This window comes from Antennarius striatus, chromosome 8 (genome assembly GCF_040054535.1).
Source record: "Antennarius striatus isolate MH-2024 chromosome 8, ASM4005453v1, whole genome shotgun sequence".
Classification (NCBI taxonomy): Eukaryota; Metazoa; Chordata; class Actinopteri; order Lophiiformes; family Antennariidae; genus Antennarius; species Antennarius striatus.
In genome coordinates this window covers 9045056-9069636 of record NC_090783.1, presented here as the reverse complement: position 1 = coordinate 9069636, position 24581 = coordinate 9045056, and the positions used below count along the sequence as shown (strand labels likewise).

Here is a 24581-nt window from a genome sequence, read left to right as displayed (position 1 = left end):
CAAAAGAAAAGCTGAATAATTATCTGAATAAATACAATTAAATGAAAGAATGATAAAAATTCTACATTCATCATTGTTAATTACTTGGTGTGTGCAAAACAGAGTAATGAAAAGGTCTTCAAAGGAAATTTTTATTCTGCAGGTTGAAGGTGTCATAGTTTATTGTTCCGAGACATTCCACATCCGCTACCACAGGGGCCTCAGATCTCATAATACACCTCACCAGTGTCAAAAATATAGACTATGAAATATGAGTCAAATTTGTAGAAAAAAACAGGATGTTATGAAAGGTAATAAACCCTGTACAAATTCTGTTTAACTCATGTTCATTTGTCCTTTTTATTTTGACACTTATAATAATGTTCCAAAGTTCCCACTTTTGGAAGCAACTTATCTTGAACAAGAATCACTCATGGTATTATAACTATGAACATTTGAATGTGCTGAAATTTTAAAATGAACTAATCTATGTAGAAAGTGGAAAAAAATGATAAAAATATTTAACTGAAAAAAAAAAGAGTAATATACAGTAAGCACTTTACAATTTGGATTTAATATTTGGGGTCGGTTTCTGCAACTGTAAACATTTCATCAGTTCTGCTGATCTTAATATATGTATTAATATGTATTTCTAGCAGTTACAATAAAAACTAAATCCATTTTAGATAGATAGATAGATACTTTATTAATCCCGGAGGAAATTGCATAAGCATTGAAAATACAAATGTTGAACAAACTCCCTCTTTATTCAGTCAAGTATGGGACACTGACACTGGTGTTGAAAAAGAAATGCATTTATTGTGAAAACTGATAACGTCAAACATCTGAGCAACAATAAAGGCCTATCCAGAAAAAAAATGCTTTTTACACTTGATATTCATGTTACACCCTTGACACACTTTGAGGAAAAGTACAACTTGACAGATCATACAATGGCAAAAAGGAATGGTACCCAAGCTGACGTATTGTGTAATCCTCACAACAATGTCAAGTGGTATAAGGCAAATGCAGGCCTGACTCAAGCTCTGCAGGAATCGTCCATCCTCCTCTGAGCAGAGTAGACTTGGAAGAACAGCCTTGTTGACCCACGGGAGGTGTGCATGCTGTTTCAGTCTTTAATTGATTTTTTATATTGCAAAATATCCTTATATTTTCTTAAACAAATGGTATGAATGTACAAACATCTTAACTTATAGGTTATTTCAGTTTTCAAGTTAATTAAAGGGTTGTTGATTTATTTTTTTGGTTTTGGGGAGAGAAAGGTAAAATAAGATTCACAAAATCCTCACACTCCAGCAAGATGTTCCAAGGCCTGACAGAAGACCTTTTGGAAGATAGTATATACTGTATGACTTAAAGTAACTTATGTGAGGAACGAATGTGCTAAAAAAGCACAGATTCAAGATAAAGCATGGATGATGCTTACAAAACCACAAGTGCTAATTTTATTTCATGTTAAAACAGATTAAATGGCTAATCTGCATGAAACGTGGAAGAAAAATGATGGGAAAAAACACAGTGTGCCTTTCTTTAGAGTGGAAGTTTATTTGCCAATAATGAGCTAAGCATGGCAAGTGTGTTAAATAACCAAGTAAAAAGAAATGTAATCCTCTGAAGAGATCGACATTTACTTCCATCAGTGTTTGGTGCACATTCACTTGCTTTTAGTTGTACTTGGTTTAGCACAATTTGTTTCTATTAGCTTCTTCTCAAACATACCTTATTCTCATTTTTGGAGCTTTCAACATTTACGAATTAATTCCATAGAATCACCCCGACCCATATCCACTTCTCCATAAATCTTGCAGCCAGGAAACAATACTGTCTCACAATGTTTTTCATATCAACTTGACCAGAACCAACCTCAGCCACAAGGAATCAACCAGGGAGAACAGGACTTGCTTCTCATGTTCAGGTTAGATCCCATGAAACTTTAAAGAGTTGCCATCACTTTTGTCATTTCATTGACCTTTTACAGTCCAAAGCAGATGATGTATATCATTGGAAGTATCCCTGAGGTGGCTCAAACCTAACTGTTTCAGTAATCCACAGTGCAAGGATGCTTTAGCTTTAATGATATTTCGTGGAGGCTTAACTGAAAACTGGATGGCCATAAAAACAAAAGATGGCAAGATGTTAATTCAGAGTTGCTTGAATGATATTTCAAGGTGCAAAGGATGCTGATGGTGGTGAGGAAAGGAAGCTCTAATTGCTGGGGATGCTCTGCAGATAAGTGAGGATGTGCTGGATCTTCACCAGGCGCTCCTTGAGGCTGGTCATGGAGAGGACAGACAGCTGGTAGCGTGGGTCGATGGGCAGAACAGCCAGGAGCCACCAGCAGCAAGCTGGGCCGTTAGGAGTTGCCTGAAAGAGAGAATGGCTGCAATCAGATATTTACTCTGATGACCAAGAGGCCTTTTTAGGAAGCATGATTTAATTTTGTCATATTCTCAAATATAGGACATCTGTTGATGTCTGCTTCCTGTTAAGATTTCTATTTACTTCATATAAGTAGTAGCTCATATTTCCATACTTGCATCATCTACTTTTGAGTGAACTATTTCATTACAACTCAATTGAACTATTTGTTAGTTCTAACTGGTATATGAGGTATTGTTGCTTTGGCATTCCGTAGCACATTATAGATACAAACAACAAAAATAATAAAATATGAGCATTCTAAACTAAATATGAATTGTTTTTACTATTTATAGGAAGCATCACAAAATTCATCTGATAAACACATGTTCTGTGCAACTGTCTGGAGTTTTAAGGAAACTACACCAGTGTTCATAACCCTGTATAACAAAAATTTAGTTATACGGATCAGAAACTGCTTCAGAGTCAATTCTTCCATTTTCCCCTAGAAGTTTGTACTTCTAGAGTTATAAAAGGTTGTCCAGTCATGGAATAGGTTAAAAAATAAGAGATATTATTTGCAGCATGTTGGCAACATAGTTACAAAGCTCAATTTGAATCCAAGAGTTGGAGCCACTTTTAAGATGTACTTTACATTAACTGATTTAAAGTGAATGATGTTTCCTATGTCTGTAGCACATTTGAGATGTCACAAATCATGGCCACTGCTTTACCGCCTCTGTGTGTGTGTGTGTCCTTCCGAGTCTATGTATCTTCGTGTGTGCGTGTGTGTGTGTGTGTGGCTCGTTATAGTTTCTTTTTTTGACCACTTCTGACGCAGTGAGGGGCAGTGGGATTAGGTATGAAGCAACACTAAAGCTCTTTAGCCTATATCTACAATTTGACCCCGCCCGTTGGTTTTTTCCTAACAGTGGAGCTGTAATCCTTTTCAGCATCGCTAGCCGAAGCATGGCTAAGCATGTTCTGGTATTAACACTTCTGATACGGGGGAATCCGTGGTAATAAAAGGCAAGTGGGTCATGATGACTCAGTTGTAACCAATCTTTTGCAAATTCTGTGACTGCACAATATTCCCCATAATAGTATTGAAAAACAAAAAAGAATGCCACTCAGTTAACAAAACCATTTTTTAAATGTAAAATAAGAATTACAGAAAAACAGGGACACTATCTGAATGTTTACCTGGATGTCAGCTTCTCTCTCTGGCATTGGTCCAAAGTGCTGCAGGATCTGGTTGTGGAAGTGAATTTTGAGGTTCTGGAACCAAACACGGGCCTGGTCATAAACCGCATCATGCAGCTCTTGCAGCCTCCTTAGCTCATCGCTCTCCTCCACCTAACAGAGATATTGATTCACAATCAGTATCTTGGATTGCTGACAATAATTGATAGCTACATGTAAAAGCAAAACACAAAAAACAGACCTACACATAGAGCGACACCGTAACTTAAACCCACCCCTGTCAACCTTGTAAGTATTAACTCACTGTTTGATATGAAACCTGTGAGTTCTTACCCTGGTGTCCTCCAAATGCTCAATGTCAGCAGTACTGTAGCCATCCTTCATTCCTCGGGACAAGACTCGAAAGCGTTTTCCTCCAATAGTGTCCACTACCGATCGACCATCAGGAAGGAAATGAACACTCCTGATGATCAACATGCAGCCATGATCTACAAACCTGCAGGGATGGACACGGTTTTCATTTAGACTATTGACTTTTGGCAGCTGTAGCTACATTTATTCTTCTAACTACTGACTGAACTTGAATAAGAAACCTCTCTTCTTCATTTGTCAGTAACTGAATGCTTACCCTTTCTGGGGATCATTAATACACATCCCAAACTGCCGCGTGCCCGTGTCAATGCAGCGGCGAATCATGAGACGGTAACGTGGCTCAAAGACGTGCAGAGGACAAGGCACAGTGGGGTAAGCCATGGTACACACAAAGATAGGCACGTTCTTCATAAGACTGCACAGAGGAGGAGGGGGGTGTTTTAGACATCTTGAAACTTTTATACACAAATATTCCATCAACCCTGAAACACTTACTCAGAAAGCTCTCGAGTCTCTTCAAGATGAGTTTTTGTCCTCTCTGAATACTCGTGGCTCAAATACTGTCTGATCAGCATGTCCAAGACAGTTGTCACCGTGAACTTCCTGCATGCTAAATACTGAAGAGGGGATATGAAGTGGTGAGCAAACCAAGAAGACGAGCAATATCCACATTAAATTTATGTCACAACTGGTTTCTCACCTGTTTCAGGCTCTCTTTACAGAGGGGGCATTGGGGCATGTGATCCAAGCAGCGTTCCAAACAGTTTTTACAAAAGGTGTGGCCACATGGTGTCGTCACAGGTTCATAGAACAACCTGTATGGATCACAGGGATGAAAAAAAAATTTGTGGTCACTCACTCACAAATAAAATGAACCGTTATGTTCTGTAGACCAGGGCGTCCGTTACCTCATGCAGAGAGAGCACTCAAAGTCATTGGGGTCCAGCAGGTTCTTGGGAACGCTTCTGCTAGTTGTAGCTTTGGCAGCTTGGTGTTTGGAATTTTTTGACACACCTGAAATCATAATTTCAAAATTCATTGTCTTAACAGCAAACATTGCATTAAGTGGGTCACTTAATCAAAATGCACGCATTAATTATTTGGACTGACATTAACGTAGGCATACAAAGAGAACACAAGAGCAGGATGTATTCTTTTTAAGTGTCAAATTAAAAAGACAAAGAGAAAGTAACACCATGCTGGTTTGGCTAACCTTGCTTTTTATGCTTGTTACTTCCATTGTACACAACATAAGGCTCTACGTCTGACACCGACAGCTTCCGCTTCAGCAGACTCCCTTTCTCCTGATCGCCCAGCTGAGGTGCAGAGCAGACTCTCTTCAGCCCCTCATCAATGCATCGAGAGCCACACAGACGTAGTGAATGAGCTCGGCTAAGACCAGACAGCTCCAGGCTCTCCCAGCGTTTCTAAATGATGATATGAAGGAGAAATGTAAGAACATGATGGTGGCTGAAACTGATCAACCAAAGATTAACCATATTAGTACCTCTGTATTGTCCAGATGGTCGTGTACCGAGGTGGCACAAACTTGTTGTTGGTCCAGTCTTTGGACTGGGCCCTGTGGTTGAGTCTGACCATCAGCCACAAGTGTTTTACTATGCACACGAGGAGACTTGTTGTGTTTTGTCTCCCTCAGGCCAACCTTGACATTCTCATCAGTTGGAGAGAGCAGGTCACACAGAATCTGTAAAAATCAGAAGTCAAACATGAGTCTCTGAATATACGAGACAAAGGTTGGATACTTGTTGAAATGCAGAAAATAAATGAAAATAAAAAGCCCAAAACGAAAAATGTTTGGTTTTTTGGTAACACCTGATTTATGGTACGAAGTATATTCTATATAATATTTTGTCTTAAATCATAAGGTACGTGGTGTGGAACTTTTTTCCTGTCTGTATTGAGGTTATTGACATAAGATTAAACTACACAATGCTGTAAATAAAGACGTGGTGATGATGTCCACGGCCATTTTGAGGCGAAAGACAAAGCAAACTTTGCCCAGACTGTTGCTTTATGCTACTTTCTGAATAGATATGAACTTGTTGTGATCATATACGATCCAGTAGCAGAGACCATGAAAATTTCTTCACAGTAACCTTGTGGTTGTTTTCAGTTATTGGAAAGGCCTTTGTTTACACATTAAACAAACTTAATATTATCTGCCGATGCTCCCTGAACGGCTCCCACGCAGGTGCAGCCAGAACCATTTTCCCTTCACAAGAAGCCGCGTCAAACAGTAACCTTTAAGAACAACAGGTCTAGTTCTTACACTAGAAATTTCGTAATTTCCCTTTGGGAATCAAATCAGTATATAAAATTAAAAAAAAAAAAAATTAAAAAAAAATTGATCAGTGGAAGACTGGAGAAATGCCCAATAAAATTGGGCGTGCTTCCTTATGTAATGATGAGTAATCATTACAAAAAATGTGAACTACGTTAGCAACTAAAAGTAGGCGTGTCTGACCACATAAAGTGAGCTGTGAGACACTTATGTAACTTTGGTCTGTTTTTGGCACTCTGCCTACTGACTGTCACTGGAGTCACTAGTTCTGACGCACTAACTGTGTCACATTTGTTTTCAAACTGTAACCAGAGGATAAGATGTTCTTTGTCAAATCTTCCAGTTGTCAGTTATCATGTCATTGAATTAAAAAAAGGAAACTGTGGCGACAAACTGACTTAAATTCTCAGTGAAAAAAAGCTGCTTTTTTGCCAGTTTTTATCGACTGACAGATCAATACGGATACGCTGAATAATGGGACCACTGTAAGTGACCTTCAACAGATTCCAAGAAAAATCATATGAAGAACAAATTCTGCCTTTTGTTTGCTGTTAAAATGTTTCTGTAGTCCTAATGTTCAAGTGCTGTTGTTACATCTATGCCACAACTGAAGATGCTTGCTGTAAAAATTTTATAGCTTTGTGCAATAAAAACTCACTCAGTTCACGACTTGACATTCTGAAGCAAAGAGATTTCTCCAAGCAATTGTACTAGTTCACTTCTTCCTCCAGGCTGCTTGTATAAACGCTGAATGACATAACTCCGCTGATTGCCATATTTCAGGCTGATAACAGAGTTTAGTTTTTGACCTTTTCTCTTCCCATACTGTCATCATATAAATCATTACTCTTGAATTCTCCTACCTTCTCCACTTGTGTCTTAGCCGAAGGGAATTCCTCATCCACAGCCAGACACTGGAGGAAGGCTTGGAGAGACTCATCCACTTGGCCCATTTCATGCAGTACCATTGCTTTCCTAAAAAAAGCCTGAAAACAAAGGTGGAGGAAAACAGGCGTTAAATCAGCGCTATTTTTGGATGAGCGATGAGCATACAGTGTAAGAGAAGAAGACAGAAAGCGACAAAGACAACAGCGAAACTTTGGAAGTCGGGCAATATCTGTCAAATCACACGTCTACAGAGAATCTTTCGTGCGAGTTCAGGGAGAAAGAGTGTCGCAATTGTGAGAAGAGATGACGGAGATAATGGAGAGGATGAATGGGTGGAGGTTTGAATCCCACTCCCTTCACTGTAACCCAAAGACCTTTTATTCATTAATAAAAAATATTTTACCATCAAAAGCCATTTTTCAGTGTCGTTTTTGTTTTATTGAAGGAAACCACATTTGAGATGTCTGAGGCATCACTAAAGAATAAATTTTAGTCACTGTTGAAAAGTCACTGTTCTTCTGACGTATTCTCCATTTTTTGGTCAAGAATCAGTGATTTTGGTGAAACCAGCATATGCTCTATTACTGATAAGAACAGAAAAATGTAGAAAAGCCTTTTTTTCCCCAATAAAGAATTCAGTCTACTCATTTTTTTTTTTAGTCTTTTTGGTGTTTACAGTGTCATAGAACACAATTTTATCTGGGTCTTGACAGCTCGGACAAAATGCTCTAAACCCAACATTTTATTCCATTCTGTTATCTAGTCTTTGTTATCAATCTTAACTTAACTGAAAGCCTTTCACTCAGTACTGAAAGTACCAGATGAAAACAAACAGGATTTCAGAATTAGACTGTTAAATAAATTATTTTTGCACTACTTCTGTCAACTTATTATTGTTTTTGACTTCGCACATGACAAGACAACGAAACAGGATAATCAGGCGTTATGGTTCTGAGGACACTTATTTTTGTTTGCATTAGCAGCTGATACACACACTAGATTAAACAAGCCAGGCATCAGTAAAGAAGTTAGGTGTGTGAGTATGTATACAAAACCTGGTAAAAGAACCACCTTTACAACACCATGGTAAGATGTTACAGGCATACAGTGGAGAGTTGGTCAGCAGCATCTACTTTTGTAGCAAATCAGATGACACATAATTAGAGTGACTTACTTCAGCACGACAACTGGACCCACGACAAAGTTCTGCATCGTCCAACGCCAGGCTGTACTGTTTAAGAGCTGTGTAAGCCTCGGCCCGAGACAGTCGCGCCGCTGGCCTTTTCTCTGAATCTGCAGAAAATCAAAATGAAAAAATCCTTCAACCTCTTATAACTTGGAAATCACAATGTTTCTATTTAAAAGGATACCTTTTTTGTGTGTGTATATGTGGGGGGGGAGGGTATCTCCATGTCATGGAATAAATGACATGTAGATGTGTTGTTGCATAATCACATGACAAATGCTATTTATATAATAGCATATTATAAAATACACTAGCTGTAACATTAATACCTCTCAAGGCATTGTCAAAAAAATGTTTCATAAGCCTCAAAGAGCCGAACATGATTAATGGAAATTCTTCTCTGCCCAGTGGTAGGTTGCAGGACCACATTTACAATACTGGTAACGCAAAAACAACAGCAGCCTTATGAAGTAGAATGGGTGAACTTTTGGGGATAAAAAAACCAACTACTCCTTTTATTTTTACTCACCACAGGGATCTATGTGTATCAAGCACATTTTAATTCACTGATATTCTCAAGCATGCCAATTTGTCGCAGTCAAGTCTCAACCCTTGAACATCATCTGTTCTGCTGATGTTACTTATATACCTATGCAACAGGTGGTCGAAATTAAAAACAATCTTTTAAAATATTTTGTTTCATCAGCTCAAAGCAGGACTTCATATCTATTGTGAATTTCCATGAATAAGCTTCTCACAATTCCCTGCACATAAGCGGGACAAATCATAACACAACAACCTTGACGTTATGCTCTTATTTCGAATTCTTAGATCTGATAAAATCAGATCGGGGGAAATGTTCCACTCATCTCCCTTTTTCCCGGTACAGAGATGCCTATCCACAGTACCCATTCATCTTCTTGAAGATGAGATGATTGTAATCCCACACAGACATGGGGAGAACATACAAACTACAGACAGAAAAGAATCAAACCTGAACCTTCTTGCTGTGAGTCTTTTAGAAAGTTTATTGAAAACATTTTGCCTCTCATCCAAGAGGCTTCTTCAGTTCTGAAGTGGCTGGTCTTGTCCCAGCTCATTAACTCTGTGGGGTGTGGTCAGTGCTATTTACATTTCAACGTCAGTAGTTGAAACCCGTGGGCCACATGGGTTTCAACTACGTTTTCAAGAAACTTTTAAGTCCAGTGGCTTGATTTAAACAGCTTTGGATAACCATGACCTGGATAACTGAGAACCTACACAGACTTCTTGCTGTGAGGTAACAGCGCTACCCACTGCCCCCTATTAACAGTACAGTATTTAATCTGCTAATATATTGCCATGATAGGACATGGGAGAAGGGAAGACGTAGAAAAATAATATTTCTGTTGTGCAAGATGGGAGAGCTACGAACACATTATCAAAAAGATATCAATTGATTTGCAATCTAATCCCTTCAAATTTCTAATTGGAATTTTATTTATCTATTTGTGTTTCAAAAGACAATTAAGCATAAGCAGCTTTAAAAATGTAAAATGTATTTATTGTACACTGAGGAGACAAGGAAGTCCACTCTTACAGTCTGGGTGTGCATTCCACTAGTGTGGGATCGGTTGTGATCTGAACCTGGTATGTACTGGAGTTGAGGTCATTTGTGTTTGTGGATACCTTACAGGAAATGTTTAAGTAACAAAAGCGCAGAGGGAATACATAAAGGTTATGCGTGTTACACAAAAATACCTTAATACCACTGGTATTTCCATAAAATATTTCCTAGGATTAAGATGCACAACATTAATCACTGCATTATCTTTGGAGTCGAATTATATCTCTAACGTTGCAACAATTCTGTCAGTGATTTAGTTATTGTAACCTGCGTTTAAAAGAGACTACAAAATCACAACAGCTGACACACTTGAGCTTTTCATGCAGGAACTTCTCTGTAAACTTGCTGGCATCTCCACCTTGACTCGTGTCCACAGCAGCAATGACAGGGATTTGCTCAAGAGCATATTTTATTATAACTTTTACTGATCGCAAGCGAACTTCACTTTCCTTATGCAAGTGTCTACAGTCTCTGCTGGAATTTGCACCAGCAGCCTCAACCCTCCACAATCACCCACCAAGCCCACTTTCTTTCATTGCGTAATGTTAAAGATCCGTTCCAGAAACTAATTCCTGTCTGGCAGTGTCTAACTAGACACACCAGCATTCCCTTCATTCTTATACCGACTCCAAAATGACTTAAGTTTTAAAGTCTCAATCAATTAAAGTCATTTTCTTGAAGAAAAGTTTTTAAAAAAAATGACATTTATAAAATAGAAACAGCGCCACATCCCCGTTAATAGGTTACAAAACCAACTCAAAATGTGTCATGACCTGATTACGCAATTTACGCTCAGTGCGCACGCGCAGTTCGTGAACTTCCGTAAGGAGGTGGGTCCAGGTGACACCGCAGCCAATGGGCTCGCTGGAACTACAACACATGGCGGACATAGTAAAGGTATTCAAAGAGTTGGGCTCCGCTTTGTCCACTAATTTGACAGATTGTTAATATTGATAAGACACACTTCCCTGCTTTTTGAATTCAAACGTGTGTTTCTTGATCTATTACTCACCCGACCGAATAACATCTGTGGCTAGCGCCACGGCTTCATGGTAGCGTCTCATCCCACACAGCTCGTCTACTTCATTCAGTGTTTTGGCCGTTTTCAGCTCGTCGGGGAACCATTTCTCCAACAGTCCACACAGAACGACGTTCACCTTCTCCCCGCTGGTGAACGCCTCATTACACAGCTTACATTTGGAGAGCAGCCGTCGCTGCAAACACCTCTTACAGAACGAGTGTCCACAGGCTAACGTCACAGGTTCGCCTACAAAGCTACGACAATTCGGACAGTCAAACGCGACGTCTGTGGAGGTGTCTCCATTGTCCCGGGTGTGGACCGGGGTGTCTGCTCCAGCCGCTTTCTGCTTGAAGTTACGGAGGATACAGTCCGCGAAAGTGCTGAGTTGTTCTGGACGAACTGGGCCATACCGCATAGCGACGGAAAACCAATCGATAGCTTCTTTGAGACAATTTTCAGTGGCTAATGCGTTGGCTTTCTGTAATATAAGGTGATAGTCGTCCTCTTCCTCCGAGACATTGTCCGAGTCAGCGCCGATGAAGAAGCGGCCTCTATCCTCTGTTGCGTCTCCCGTTTGCTGTCCCAGCGACATGATTAAAGAGTTATTTAGTTCGTCTATTGGCGTACCGATTCATTTTCACAGTTGGTGTGGCCAGAGGAGAAGAGTGCGTCCAGGTTTTTGCGGATAGGGGTTTGTTACATAAAAAAAAAAAAAAACCGAAAAAGCCGTCACGTGATCAGCGAGCTCGTGCACTGATTGGTCGCAAAGGTCTGTTACAAAACGTGCGTTCCAAAGTTTCATAACTACGGAAGAGACGCGGTCATCTCGACCCGGTGACACCGCTCTCTGTCATAGAGTTAATCAACCGCCTTTAAACCCCTCAGAATGTACTTGTCACATAAATCAATAAGCCACATGACATTAAAATGCGATAGCTTTTTTTCTGTATATCTATTAGGACGTTTAACTTCGTGAAAACTTTGAAAAGCGAGTTGTATAATAATATTTTGTAACGCCTGCTTTTTTTTTTTTTTTTTTTTGCATCGCAGCTGCATTTAAAAAAAAAAACAAACCCTGGCAGAGGCATCAGTTCTCTTTTGGATACCGTTCAGCTTCTGATTGCGTAATTGCACACATATGTAAGAAACAACAAAACATTGCAGTTATAGGAAAATGATGAAATGGATTGAATAATTTGCTTAGTCTTACATTTGTGATCAGCAAATGTTTTACATTTTCAATTATATTCTTGCCATGTCCAAACCATCTCAGTCTGGCCTCTCTGACTTTATCTCCAAAACCTCTAATATGTGCTGTCTCATTCCTGATCCTATCCATAGTAACTATGTCGAGCAAAAAAAGAAAGTGGTCGTGTAAATATGTGCAACATGAATTTACATGCATTTACGCATTGCATGATTTGCAATGTCAAGTTGAGCAACTCTAATCTCACACCAGCAACAATAAAGGAACACTTCCTTAAGTTGCATGGAAAGGAAAAGAAACAAACTTTGCTGTGAAAGAGTAGCTCTTGCCAAGGTGAAGGTCATTTCATGTGAGTTCATGTACTGTCTTGGTTTTGTTCTTTGAAAAAGGTGACATTAATGCACAATTCATTACATACACCAGTAAAACAGATACTTACGTCTTCAATTTGGAAACTTTTTTTTTAACTAAAGAAGGGTCCAGTGAATGAGCATATGACACTGGCTGGGTTCGGTACCTCCACCACAGTTAAGAACCACTGCCCACCATTGGGACTGAAATCCATTGTCACGTTTAGGCTGAGCTGGCTTTTAATGCGGCTTCCAATTGCGTTAGTAATGAATGTCGGATGAATCTGGATTATAAAATCTTTTTTTTTTAAATTGTAAAAAGTTAAAATGTTGCGAATTTTTACGAAAAACATTGCAGAAACGTAGTAGCAGTGAGTGAAGAGGTTGAACCTGAGAGTGTGGCGGTACACTGTGGGGGAATACTGCCCTCTCGTGGTTGACGTGTCCTATTACGCGTCCCGAAAGTTACTTATGGAAAACGTAATACAGTGATACCTCTACTTACGAATGTCTCTACTTACGAAATTTTCTACTTACGAAATTTCTCAGGAGGAAAATATTACCTCTACTTATGAAAGGAATTTTGACTTACGTAATGTGAAAGCACAGTATCGGCTGATACTCGAACTCCCACAGGTTCCTGAACGTAACATTCTCACAGCTGCTCTGCTATTGGCTATTATCTATTATGTATCTTCCTGGCATCCCATTGGCTAAGAGGGATGCCACTCCACCTCTGTGTGGAGCCTGAACGGTGCTTATGGAGTGTCTCGGCATTCGGCACATGATCCGTGAGGTGTTTGGATAGTTTTGCGCAAATACAATAACTTTTTGAGTACGTATTCGCTATGGACCCCAAGAAAGTGACGGAGAAAAGAGGAAAACAAAAGACGAAGAAAAGTGTTTTTTTGTCCGTACAAACAAAGCAAGATATAATAGAAGAGCACGAGAAAGGAATGCGTTTGGTTGATCTCGCCAAAGAATATGGCCAAAAATCTACAATTGACACATTATTAAAACAAAAGGAAGTTTAAGGCATCGCGTGGGTGGTTGGAGAAGTTCAAAAGGAGGACTGTAATTCACTCTGTTGTTCGGCATGGTGAGATAGGAGCGCATGAACCAAAGAGGGCAAAAAACAATGAGGACAGCTGTTAAAAGGTAAATGACCATCATTATTATTCTTTATTCTTTGTTTTTTACGTTATGCACAACTCTCATTTATTGTGTCATAATCTAATCGTAACATGTATTTGTTACATGTTTTGATGCATTTTTATGCTTTATAAAACATTTATGTTGGAATTTTTATGGGCTTGGAACAGATTTGGGCATTTGCATGGAAAACGCATCTCTACTTACTTAATTTTCTACTTACGTGATTTCTTCTGGAACCAATTGATTTCGTAAGTAGAGGTACCACTGTGATTTAAATCAAAAATAATTTCAGGACATAACAGACAATAGTGTGTGTAGTCACAACTGAATAATATAGATATGATTGGTTATAATACAGTTGTGATTTCATTTACATATAAAGAACAAGCAGAAACATCTTTTTCAAAAAATCTGTTAGAACTACTGTACAGTACAATACTGGAAAGAAAATTCTCATGGGTGGCGCTTTCGCCTCACAGCAGAAAATTCCTCGGTTCTCTTTCTTTCTATGCAGATTTTATATGTTCTCCCCCTTCATGCATGGGTTCTCCTCAGATTCTTTGGTTTCCTCCCACCTCCCAAAACACATAATTAAGGTGAACTCCACGCTCCATGTTATCCTTACGTGTGTGTGACTCAGAATGAGGTCTTCCACGCGTTGAGCTGGCAGTCATCACTGATCACTGCTCAAACAATCCGGATGAAGGGGTGGATCTCTGGTTATCTTTTCTTTAATTATGCCCAATACTCGACTGAAGGGCTTGCAACTATAATGATAAAGCGCGTTTACAGTTTAAAGACATTCTAACTACGTATATACAAAATTCAACAAAGACATGAGCCTTATGGAAAATATGACCAGGTTTGTTTTAGCTCATAAAATGCAAATAAGAAAATAAACATAAGAACGACAAGCAAGCGTCCAAGCACATCTTATTATACGTGAAGGCAGGACAGGCCGGGGTGGTGGGAGAATAATCACAACCACTAGATGGTAGTATTTACCTACAGAAGATAAATTGTAAATTAATTTGTCAATATGTTCCATTTCATAGCAGTATACTCCATGCCTTTTGTCACTCGTGAGCAAGTTGTAAGAATGTGCGTGTGTGTCTGTGTCTGTGAGAGGGTGAAGTGTGTGTGTGTGTGTGTGTGTGCGCGCGCGTGTGCCTGCGTGTGTGTGTGTGTGTGTGTGTATACATACACATAGTGTAGTGCAGCTGAGAATAAATGACTGAACTACCCTCACAGAAATATTTAAGCCTAATTTTCAAGATTTATGTCATTTTATTACATAGCAAATTTGCATGTACTTTTTTTTTAGACAATTTTAACACAAACTTACCAAATAAACCTTAGATGATGTATATTCATTACTGTAACAAAGCATATTCATTTGAAATGCATAATGTTCAAGTTTATGTATTTAGTATTAGTAAAGTATAATTACTCTGAATTAATAATAATGAGAGTATTTATTTAACATACATAAAGTGAATTGGTTGAATTGCGTAATATTGGGGTTACCTATACAAGGTAAATAGTATATATTTATTTGAATTACATGTTATTAATTCTTATGTAATAAACCACATTCATCAAAATAGTGATCACTACAGTGATACAATGATTATTTAAACACGAGACCTGTCTAAATGAAAAAAATAAAATAAAATAAATAACAACAAACAAAAATAAATAAATAAAAATCAGGTAGGTAGGTGCTTTACTGCCAGCCAAGAGCAGTTCGAGTTGCAGTACTTGTACTTTTGGTGAAAGCTTGGATGAGTACAGGTCCATCAGGGTTTTCTGGTAAAACTCCAATGTACACTTCAGACTTTTTGGGTAGCTCAAGTTTAGTGTGTAGATCAATCCATAAAGCATCACACATGCATGGCTGACACTCTGAAGGTTATGAGGAACTTCCACACCTTCCAGCACAACACCAGTATCGGCAAAGCATCCATCATCTGCACCATGGCCTTCTGCAGGGACTGTGTAGATGCCCATGGTCTTCTTTGTTATGTCTACCTCAGCCTCTCTGCATTTAATGTCCTGGAATATAAAGAGAACAAAACGATGGGCTGTGTGTCCCTAATCTTGACCACCAATATTTAAGCAGCTCATCCTTAAACCAACTGAATGTTAATTTGAAGGCATTTCTTTAAATATATGCGTTCATGAGAATGAGATGGATGCAGGCTCAATGTAACAATGACCTTAAGACCCTTAATCCTGGGGGGAAACAAGTCTCAAGGGTGCATTTTGTGTTCTCGTTAACATGAGATTATACACAGCTTGCTGTCAAATTGTGCGCTTTTCTATCAATGTGATGACAACAATTAAAAATCTGACAAGTATCCTTTAAAGCAGAAGCCTTGTTCTCACGGGTTCATGGATTTATCCTCCACTGAAGGTAAGGTTCTGTGCTACTTTAAGGGATTTCCAGGGAGACTGAACAGACTGCTCTGTTCCCAAGTAATCCTTTAACCTGCCAGAAAAAATGCAGTTAGCAAAACAGCAACAAAAAACACATAAAAATACCAGGAACCTCCCCCCACCCACCCACACTGATTTTGATCAGTGATGTAAATACATAGCCAGTATAGCTGTAAAGGCCAAATAAGAAAACTGTTCATTGATGGAAGGAAAAGGGATTGAAGGACAGGAAATGATGCAGGCTTCAAGTCAGGAAGATTGGAGTGTTTGTATCAAGCCTGTTAAGTTGCCCGGTGACAAAACTTGACTTTGTGATGTAATCAACTGGAGAGATGCTAGGTTGCATTGACAAGTTGAAATGTTTCAACTTTCCAGCACCTTTAACCCGAGAGGACCCACAGTGTCACACATGCTTTGAATGTCCGTCTCTTCGTTATAAAGCTTTATGTCTGATTTTAACCCGTTAAGTCCCTAAGCGACGTCTACTCAACATCCTGGTATGACAATGTGGCAGTCATGTGTCTATGACAGAAAGTGATCCATCCAAAATAGTAATGAAATAATAATAAAATAATAATAAAACTAAGTTTTATTATTCTGAAAAAAACTTCAGAAATGTGTTCTATATGGTCCACTTGGTCTGTGGTATAATCCACATAATTTTCTTTAAAGGATAAATGTGTGTGGGTTCTCTAGGGTTAAAAAGGGAGCTGTCTTACACTGGCCCAAGAGAGGACAGCAGGAGTAAGAGGAGGGTTGGTTAGAGGACAATAAGGAAGAGAAAGGACCAACCTTTTCTTATCTCACATAACAAAACTTAGTTTACAAGGAAGTACATAATTTGAATATAGAATTCTTATTTATGAGGGATTTAAAAAAATTCAGTGATTATGTGTAAATATACTGAAATGTGTTTTTTTCAATATAGAATAGATGGATTAAAATACACACAGTACATATACGGATTTAACATAAATACTACAACTATGACTTCACTATCATAAAAAATGTGGACTAAAGCTAAAGAAAATGTTATCTAAATTCCATAAGAGTAAAAAATGTCAGCATCCCTCCAGATGTGCACTTTATCCAGAGAACTGTCAAAGCTAAATTTCAGATGTAGTACAGTATAATGTTTCCTTTCAACACACAATACTAAGAAGGGACCACCCAAAATCTTGGCATTGAGAGACACAATCTCTGATTTTCAGGGATTCACCTCACGCCCTGTTGTCTCACCTGAAGCTGCAAAGATTAAGGTGTTATATCAAGTGCGCTGTGTGTATTTGTGTGTGTGTGTGTGTGTGTGTGTGTGTGTGTGTGTGTGTGTGTGTGTGTGTGTGTGTTAGAGTACTAGTTGTCTTTTTCCTGGCAGATTATGGTTATACATGAATATACAGTACATACAGTATGCCAATGTATTGTAACACAATTTTAATAGACAGATCTGTTTCTCCTCTGCCTTAAAACATAACTCCAGCTGGAATACAGGTTATGATGAGGCACTATAAGAGGATAGATCATGTACAATTAAATTCTATCATTCTCACCAGTGTCGATTCTTAAAACAAGGGGTTATCATGATGACAAAAAATCTGTTGTAACAAAATACCACAATGCACAAAGAGTTACACGATTCAGAGTTCCTGTCAGATATTTGGCACTCCTGCAGGATCTGTGAAGACATTCACTGCCTATGTTGATATGTATGCCAAGTAAAACTCGTAAGTGCATACTTGTACAAAATGATCCAATAAATAAAACAACCTGCAGTGAGCAGGTTAGTGCTAGTACTTTCAGCTGTTTTGTACAGATGCCAAGCTTGTTAAATGTGAAATGCATGCCGATAAACATAGAAAAGTTGATGCAGAGAATTTTGATGGTTTGGCATAATTAGTTTATAATCCTTTACTGGTTGATAGTTGCAGTTATTGAGAGTTACTGGCCTCTTTACCTAATTTATAGTATAAGAAAAAGCTTGTGATATTTTTCCATTCAGGAGGAAAATAGAGTATAATATATCTATATATCTGTCTATATCTATATACACTGTACACATGTGTATATATGTACACACACATAAATATATACACATATACTGTATACCGTATATATGTTTGTGTGGTGTGAGTGTGTGTGTGTATATATATATGTGTGTGTGTGTGTGTGTGTGTGTGTGTGTGTGTGTGTGTGTGTGTGTGTGTGTGTGTGTGTGTGTGTGTGTGTGTGTGTGTGTGTGTGAGTGTGTGTGTGTGTGTGTGTGTGTGTGTGTGTGTGTGTGTGTGTGTGTGTGTGTGTGTGTGTGTGTGTGTGTGTGTGTGTGTGTGTGTGTGTGTGTGTGTGGTAGCAAGGTGTAAGATGCTCGCCAGCTCAGCATACATGGAAAGGCACAACCAAGTAGCTGTGATAGTGTACAGGAACATCTGTACCCAGTCTGGACTAGAAGTACCCAAATCCCAATGGGACATACCACCGAAGGTGGTTGAGAACGACAAGGCTAAGATCCTGTTCGACTTCAGCTTCCAGACTGACAAACAGCTGCTGGCTAACAAACCGGACATAGTGGTGATGGACAAAGAGCAGAAGAGAGCAGTGGTGATAGATGTGGCGATTCCAGCTGACGCAAACATCAGGAAGAAGGAACACGAAAAGATTGAGAAGTATCAAGGGTTGAAAGAACAGCTGGAACAGATGTGGAAGGTCAAGGTTAATGTGGTCCCTGTGGTAGTAGGAGCACTTGGGGCAGTGACCCCCAAACTGGAAGAGTGGCTCCAGCAGATTCCAGGAACAACATCTGAAGCCTCAGTCCAGAAGAGCGCAGTCCTAGGAACAGCTAAGATACTGCACAGAACCCTCAGACTGCCAGGCCTCTGGTAGAGGACCCGAGCTTGAGGATGACACACAGATACCACCCTCCCTGGAGGGACATTTATATATATATATATATATATATATATATATACACACACACACACACACACACACACACACACACACACACACACACACACACACACACACACACACACACACACACATATATATATACACACTATATTCATTCTCTCCTCATTCATACTTGGTGATGGTAAGTTCCATGTGTAGCCACAGCTGCCCTGGGGCAGACTGACGGAGGCATTTACAGTGCAGATTGACAGCGCAGAATCACTGCTTTTTTGTTGATAGTCCCGTCTTTGTTCTTTTTATAAATAAACTTTCTGCCCGAAGGTCTAAGTGGGCTTGCCTTGCTCTCCTGTGTCGCATCCATCTCTGTTGTCAGTCACCCTGCTTATGAACTAGTGACGCAGCTACGAAGTGACGTCACTGCAGCCTATGGGTCACTCAATGTGCCAAATTTAAAATGCTTGCGCATTGACTTGCCACTCACGATTAATTTCGTTAATCTTTATAGTGCGTTAATTTGCAGCGTAATAGTACAGTGGTTAAGTGAACTGACTTGAATGTGGGTTCGAATACCGGTCGGGACAAACACTATCCAGTCAACTTACACAAATGCAGGAGGGGCGTGCTATTCTGGTCTCCTCTGCTATTCTGGTCCCTCTAGCACCACTCTCGCCCCTGCTCTCTCTGTCTCTCTCCCTTCTTCTGCTGTTCTCTCTCACAGGCCTTTGTGTGGTGGATCATCGGCAATCGGCTACCTCTGTCTGCTTCCATGGCTGGCGATAGCACAAGCTGTACAGTGGTCCTGTTTCACCATCCACTAGGGAAGTGCTGGTTCTGCCTCATTTGGTTCTGCTGTGGTTTTGGGGTTTTGCCAGAGTAACCTTAGACTATAACTTTTTTTGAGCTCAATGACTTAGGCACTGTCTGGTCTGTCCTCAGAGTGGTGGATCCTCGGCAATCGGTGACCTCTGTGTGCTTCATCGGCTGGTGGTGACTCGCTCTACTGGATGGATCCGCGTGCCTTTGTCATACATTTATTATTGTTACTGTTATTGTTATTGTTACTGTTATTATTATTGTGTTGTTAATCTGTACATGCGGTATCTATTGCTTCGTCTGTCCACTCCTGGAAGAGGGGTCCCTCCTCTGCAGTCTTCCTGAGGTTTCTCCCATCCATTTTTTCCCCTGTTAAAAGGGTTTTGGGGGGAGTTGTTCCTTATCCGATGCGAGGGTCGCACTGCTTACAGTGCACAAAGGTCAGAGGGATATCGTCCATGTGCAGATTGTAAAGCCTTTTGAGACATTGTTTGTGAATCTGGGCTATATAAAAATAAATAAACTTGAAACTTGGAACAAGACACACATGGACAAGGGCGCAGACTATGTTGTTGTTGGAATGCTACTACACGAGTAATCCCAGAGAGAGGGGATATATGGGGTGGATGTGGGACCAATGGACATCCGTAACCGAAAACTGCTATCACAACTAGTGATGGATGAAATACTACAACAATGCTACGGCAAGAGGGAGCCAGGACGCCAGGTCAGCGGGGGGATTTCAGTTGGTATGATATGATCCATACATACTGGCTAAAGAAGCTGACAGCACTCCATGATCCACAGATGAACCAGCTGCTAAGGGATGGGACACACCCAGAATGGTTGACTGAAGGCAGGACAGTCCTGATCATGAAAGACCCACAGAAGGGATCTACCCCATCCAACTACTGGCCAATAAGCTGTCTCTGCACAACATGGAAGCTCCTGTCAGGCATCATAGCGGCTAAGATGAGTAGGCACATGGATCAATATGAGCGGGGCACAGAAAGGAGTTGGTAGTAACACCAGGGGAGACAAGTACCAGCAACTGGTGGACGGAGCGGTACACAGAGACTGTAAAAATAGGCAGACCAACTTGTGCACCGCCTGAATAGACTACCAGAAAGCCTACGATTCAATGCCACACACGTGGATACTGGAATGTCTGGAACTGTATAAGATCAACAGGACACTAAGAGCCTTCATCAAGAACTCAATGGGAATGTCAAAGACAACCCTGGAGACTAACTCCAAGCCAATTGCCCAAGTTAACATCAAGTGCGGCATATACCAAGGGGATGCACTATCATCACTGCTGTTCTGCATAGGCCTGAACCCCCCCCAGTTACATCATCACAAAGAGTGGCTATGGATACCGATTCCGAAGCGGGACAACAATCAGCCATCTTCTCTACATGGATGACATCAAGCTGTATGCCAGGAATGAGCCAGAAATTGACTCACTGATCCACAGCACTAGGATCTACGGTGACGACATAGTGATGTCATTCGGATTAGACAAATGTGGCCGGAACTGAAGGGGTTTACCTACCAGGGGGCAGGATAGGAGACATACAGGACAGCTACAAATACCTTGGAATCCCACAAGCTAATGGCAATCATGAGGAGGCTGCAAGGAAGTCATCCACAGCCAAATACCTCCAGAGAGTAAGGCAAGTCCTGAGAAGTTAGCTGAATGGCAAGAACAAGGTCCAAGCCTTCAACATGTGTGCACTGCCAGTCATCAGATACCCTGCTGGGATCATAAGCTGGCCAAAGGAGGAGATAGAAGCCACAGATATTAAGACTAGAAAGCTCCTCACCATAAATGGAGGGTTTCACCCCAAGTCCAGCATCCTGAGGCTGTGCACTAAGCGGAAAGAGGGAGGCCGAGGACTAGTGAGCATCAGGGCCACATGAAACATCGAAAATCCAAGAGTACATCAGGAAGATGGCCCCAACAGATGAACTGCTCAGTGAATTCCTTAGACAGCAGAAACCTGAGGAGGAAGAGAAGGAGGAGGAGACAACATAGGGGGACAAGCCCCTACATGGCATGTACCACCGTCAGATAGAGGAAGTGGCTGATATCAACAAGACCTACCAATGGCTGAATAAAGCTGGACTGACAGACAGCACAGAGGCACTGATCATGGCAGCACAAGAACAGGCCCTAAGTACAAGAGCAATAGAGGCCAATATCTACCACAGTAGATCTGACCCAAGGTGCAGGCTATGTAAAGAAGCCCCAGAGACAGTCCAGCATGTGTTAGGAGGGTGGAAGATGCTCACCAGCTCAGCATACATGGAAAGGCACAACCAAGTAGCTATGATAGTGTACGGGAACATCTGTACCCAGTATGGACTACAAGTACCCAAATCTCAATGGGACATACCCCCAAAGGTTGTTGAAAGGCGGTTGAGAACGACAAGGCTAAGATCCTGTGGGACTTCAGCTTCCAGACTGACAAACAGTTAGTAGCTAACAAACCGGACATAGTGGTGGTGGACAAAGAGTAGAAGAGAGCAGTGGTGACAGATGTGGCGATTCCATGTGACGCTAAAATCAGGAAGATGGAACACGAAAAGATTGAGAAGTGTCAAGGGCTGAAAGAACAGCTGGAACAGATGTGGAAGATCAAGGTTAATGTGGTCCCTGTGGTAGTAGGAGCACTTGGGGCAGTGACCCCCAAACTAGAAGTGGCTCCAGCAGATTCCTGGAACAACATCTGAAGCCTCAGTCCAGAAGAGCGCAGTCCTAGGAACAGCTAAGATACTGCGCAGAACCCTCAGACTGGCAGGCTTCTGGTAGAGGACCCGAGCTTGAGGATGCCACACAGATACCACCCCACAAGGGTGAGAGGGACATTTATATATATATATATATATATATATATATATATATATATATATATATATATATATATATATATATATATATATATATATATATATATATATATATATATATATATGTAACCAGGATGAATGTTACCATAGTAATATTCGATGGTTATTTTATTTGGTTATTATTAATATTTTTCTTATTATTAATATTTTGTTTATTCTTACCATATCAAAGGACGTTAGGTTCCACACTAGTGTGAACTTGTCACGTGGTGTATGACATCACGCATTCACCTGTGGGGCTGCGGGTGGCTAATGATGTCACCTGCAATAAAAGCCAGTGAGAAAACGGCGTTGGGGGGTGTGTGTCCGCGAAAGAGAGAGAGATCCGGAAGCGTCGAAAGCAGCCGGCATTGGAGTTACCTGATCAGCCGCAGGCTACCGGAACAGACCTGTGTGGAGGAGTTATACGAACTATATGAACGTTGAACATTTTTCATGGATTTGGTCGGAGTGCCGGTGAGGACTCGACTAAACGATGGCGAGCTAGGACTCTGATTCAGAGCGGGGACAACCGATGCAGAGAACTTCGCCTGGTCTGGTAGGAGGCTCTGGAAGCCGGTCCCCCACGTCACCTACGGACACACCCACATACACACACGCACACACACGCAATTGCCAACGGACCAATTACGGATTGGACTTGACCCTGGATTATTTTGGACAATCAGTGTGATGATAAATATTGTGTGTGGGTTTATCTGAAATGTACTTTACTTTAGTTAATTTTATTCCTTCTGCAGAGAGTGAATATTGGGGTTCACTGTATATATATTTTTTCTTCACAAATTAATATAACATACTATTTGCACATAAAGTTCTGTGTTTGTGTGGTTCATTGCACCGCTACCTCCATGAGTCGAATTGGTCTTCTGATTGACTAGTCCGAAAGCTAATATCTTTAATTAATGTAGCCTGGAATCTTGCTACATAAATATATATATATATATATATATATATATATATATATATATATATATATAATATTCATTCTCTCCTCATTCATACTTGGTGATGGTAAGTTGGTAAGTTCCATGTGTAGCCACAGCTGCCCTAGGGAGGGTGGGGGGGGGGAGAGAGAGAGAGAGAGAGAGAGAGAGAGAGAGAGAGAGAATGTAGTCTAAGAATTTAAACTCCCCACCTGCTGCAGATACAGCAGTTACAATCTGTTCTTTTGTGTGCATGCACACACTCGTTTGTCTTCTTTTATCAATGTGGGAAACATTCGGAGGATTCACAAACAACACTGCTTTTGTGCTTTGGTTTGCCTTATCTTGACCTACGTTATCTCCCACTTGTGTTTGACTCCTCAGCTAAAAATGTTAACATACAAATTTGAAAACACGAAAGCATTTAATTTTAGATTGTTTGTGCATTTTAGGTCTATGCAAAAGTGGTTATGCATGAGTCTCCTGACAAATTCCTGTGTTGTACTTGATGAGAGTACATGAAGTGTTCAAAGTCCAACAGGAAAAAAAAGTGACTGCGTTTATACTGTCTTGGCAGTGGACCATCACAGCCAAGTTAATGCTTGCTTCTGCTGTACGCATGTGGAATGTACCCGTCCTCGAGGAACAGCACATTTTATAGCTGATATTGCTGTGATAAGGGCAAGAATCACAGAAAGGTTTTCCACCCACAGTGATATTATGATATTGAGATATTATGAGCATCACTGGAGTGACATAGTTGAATATTAGATCCAAAATAATAAAGGGGTACACGGGCTCCACTCTGACCATTTAACTGTGTTCCTCTTTCTGGAGTCTGCTCACTTAGGGTAGGGCCAGCTGTGGCACAATGGACACCATTGTCTTCCTAACATATTATGTAAGAAACAAGAGGAGTGAGGTCACATCTACCA

General features: G+C 40.4%; 1 protein-coding gene across 1 annotated transcript; it reads right to left on the bottom strand.

The window, feature by feature from the left end:
* Nucleotides 1–778: 778 nt before the first annotated feature.
* lonrf1 (LON peptidase N-terminal domain and ring finger 1) lies at nucleotides 779–11622 on the bottom strand. The gene is made up of 12 exons (XM_068320554.1): nucleotides 10928–11622; nucleotides 8298–8416; nucleotides 7099–7221; nucleotides 5441–5638; nucleotides 5147–5360; nucleotides 4842–4947; nucleotides 4634–4748; nucleotides 4429–4550; nucleotides 4190–4348; nucleotides 3895–4057; nucleotides 3562–3714; nucleotides 779–2364 (listed from the first exon to the last, which is right to left on the bottom strand). Exons 1-12 carry the CDS (start codon nucleotides 11526–11528, stop codon nucleotides 2206–2208), a joined length of 2232 nt encoding a protein of 743 aa, XP_068176655.1. The 5' UTR covers nucleotides 11529–11622; the 3' UTR covers nucleotides 779–2205.
* Between the last annotated feature and the right edge of the window lie 12959 nt (nucleotides 11623–24581).

Coding starts and splice junctions, on each gene's coding strand:
- lonrf1 (XM_068320554.1), bottom strand. CDS start 11,528: ATGTCGCTGGGACAGCAAACGGGAGACGCAACAGAGGATAGAGGCCGC. Junction 5,639..7,098: donor CTAAGACACAAGTGGAGAAG/GTAGGAGAATTC, acceptor TGATTTTTACAG/ATTCTGTGTGACCTGCTCTC. Junction 2,365..3,561: donor AGAGAGAAGCTGACATCCAG/GTAAACATTCAG, acceptor TCTCTCTTTCAG/GCAACTCCTAACGGCCCAGC.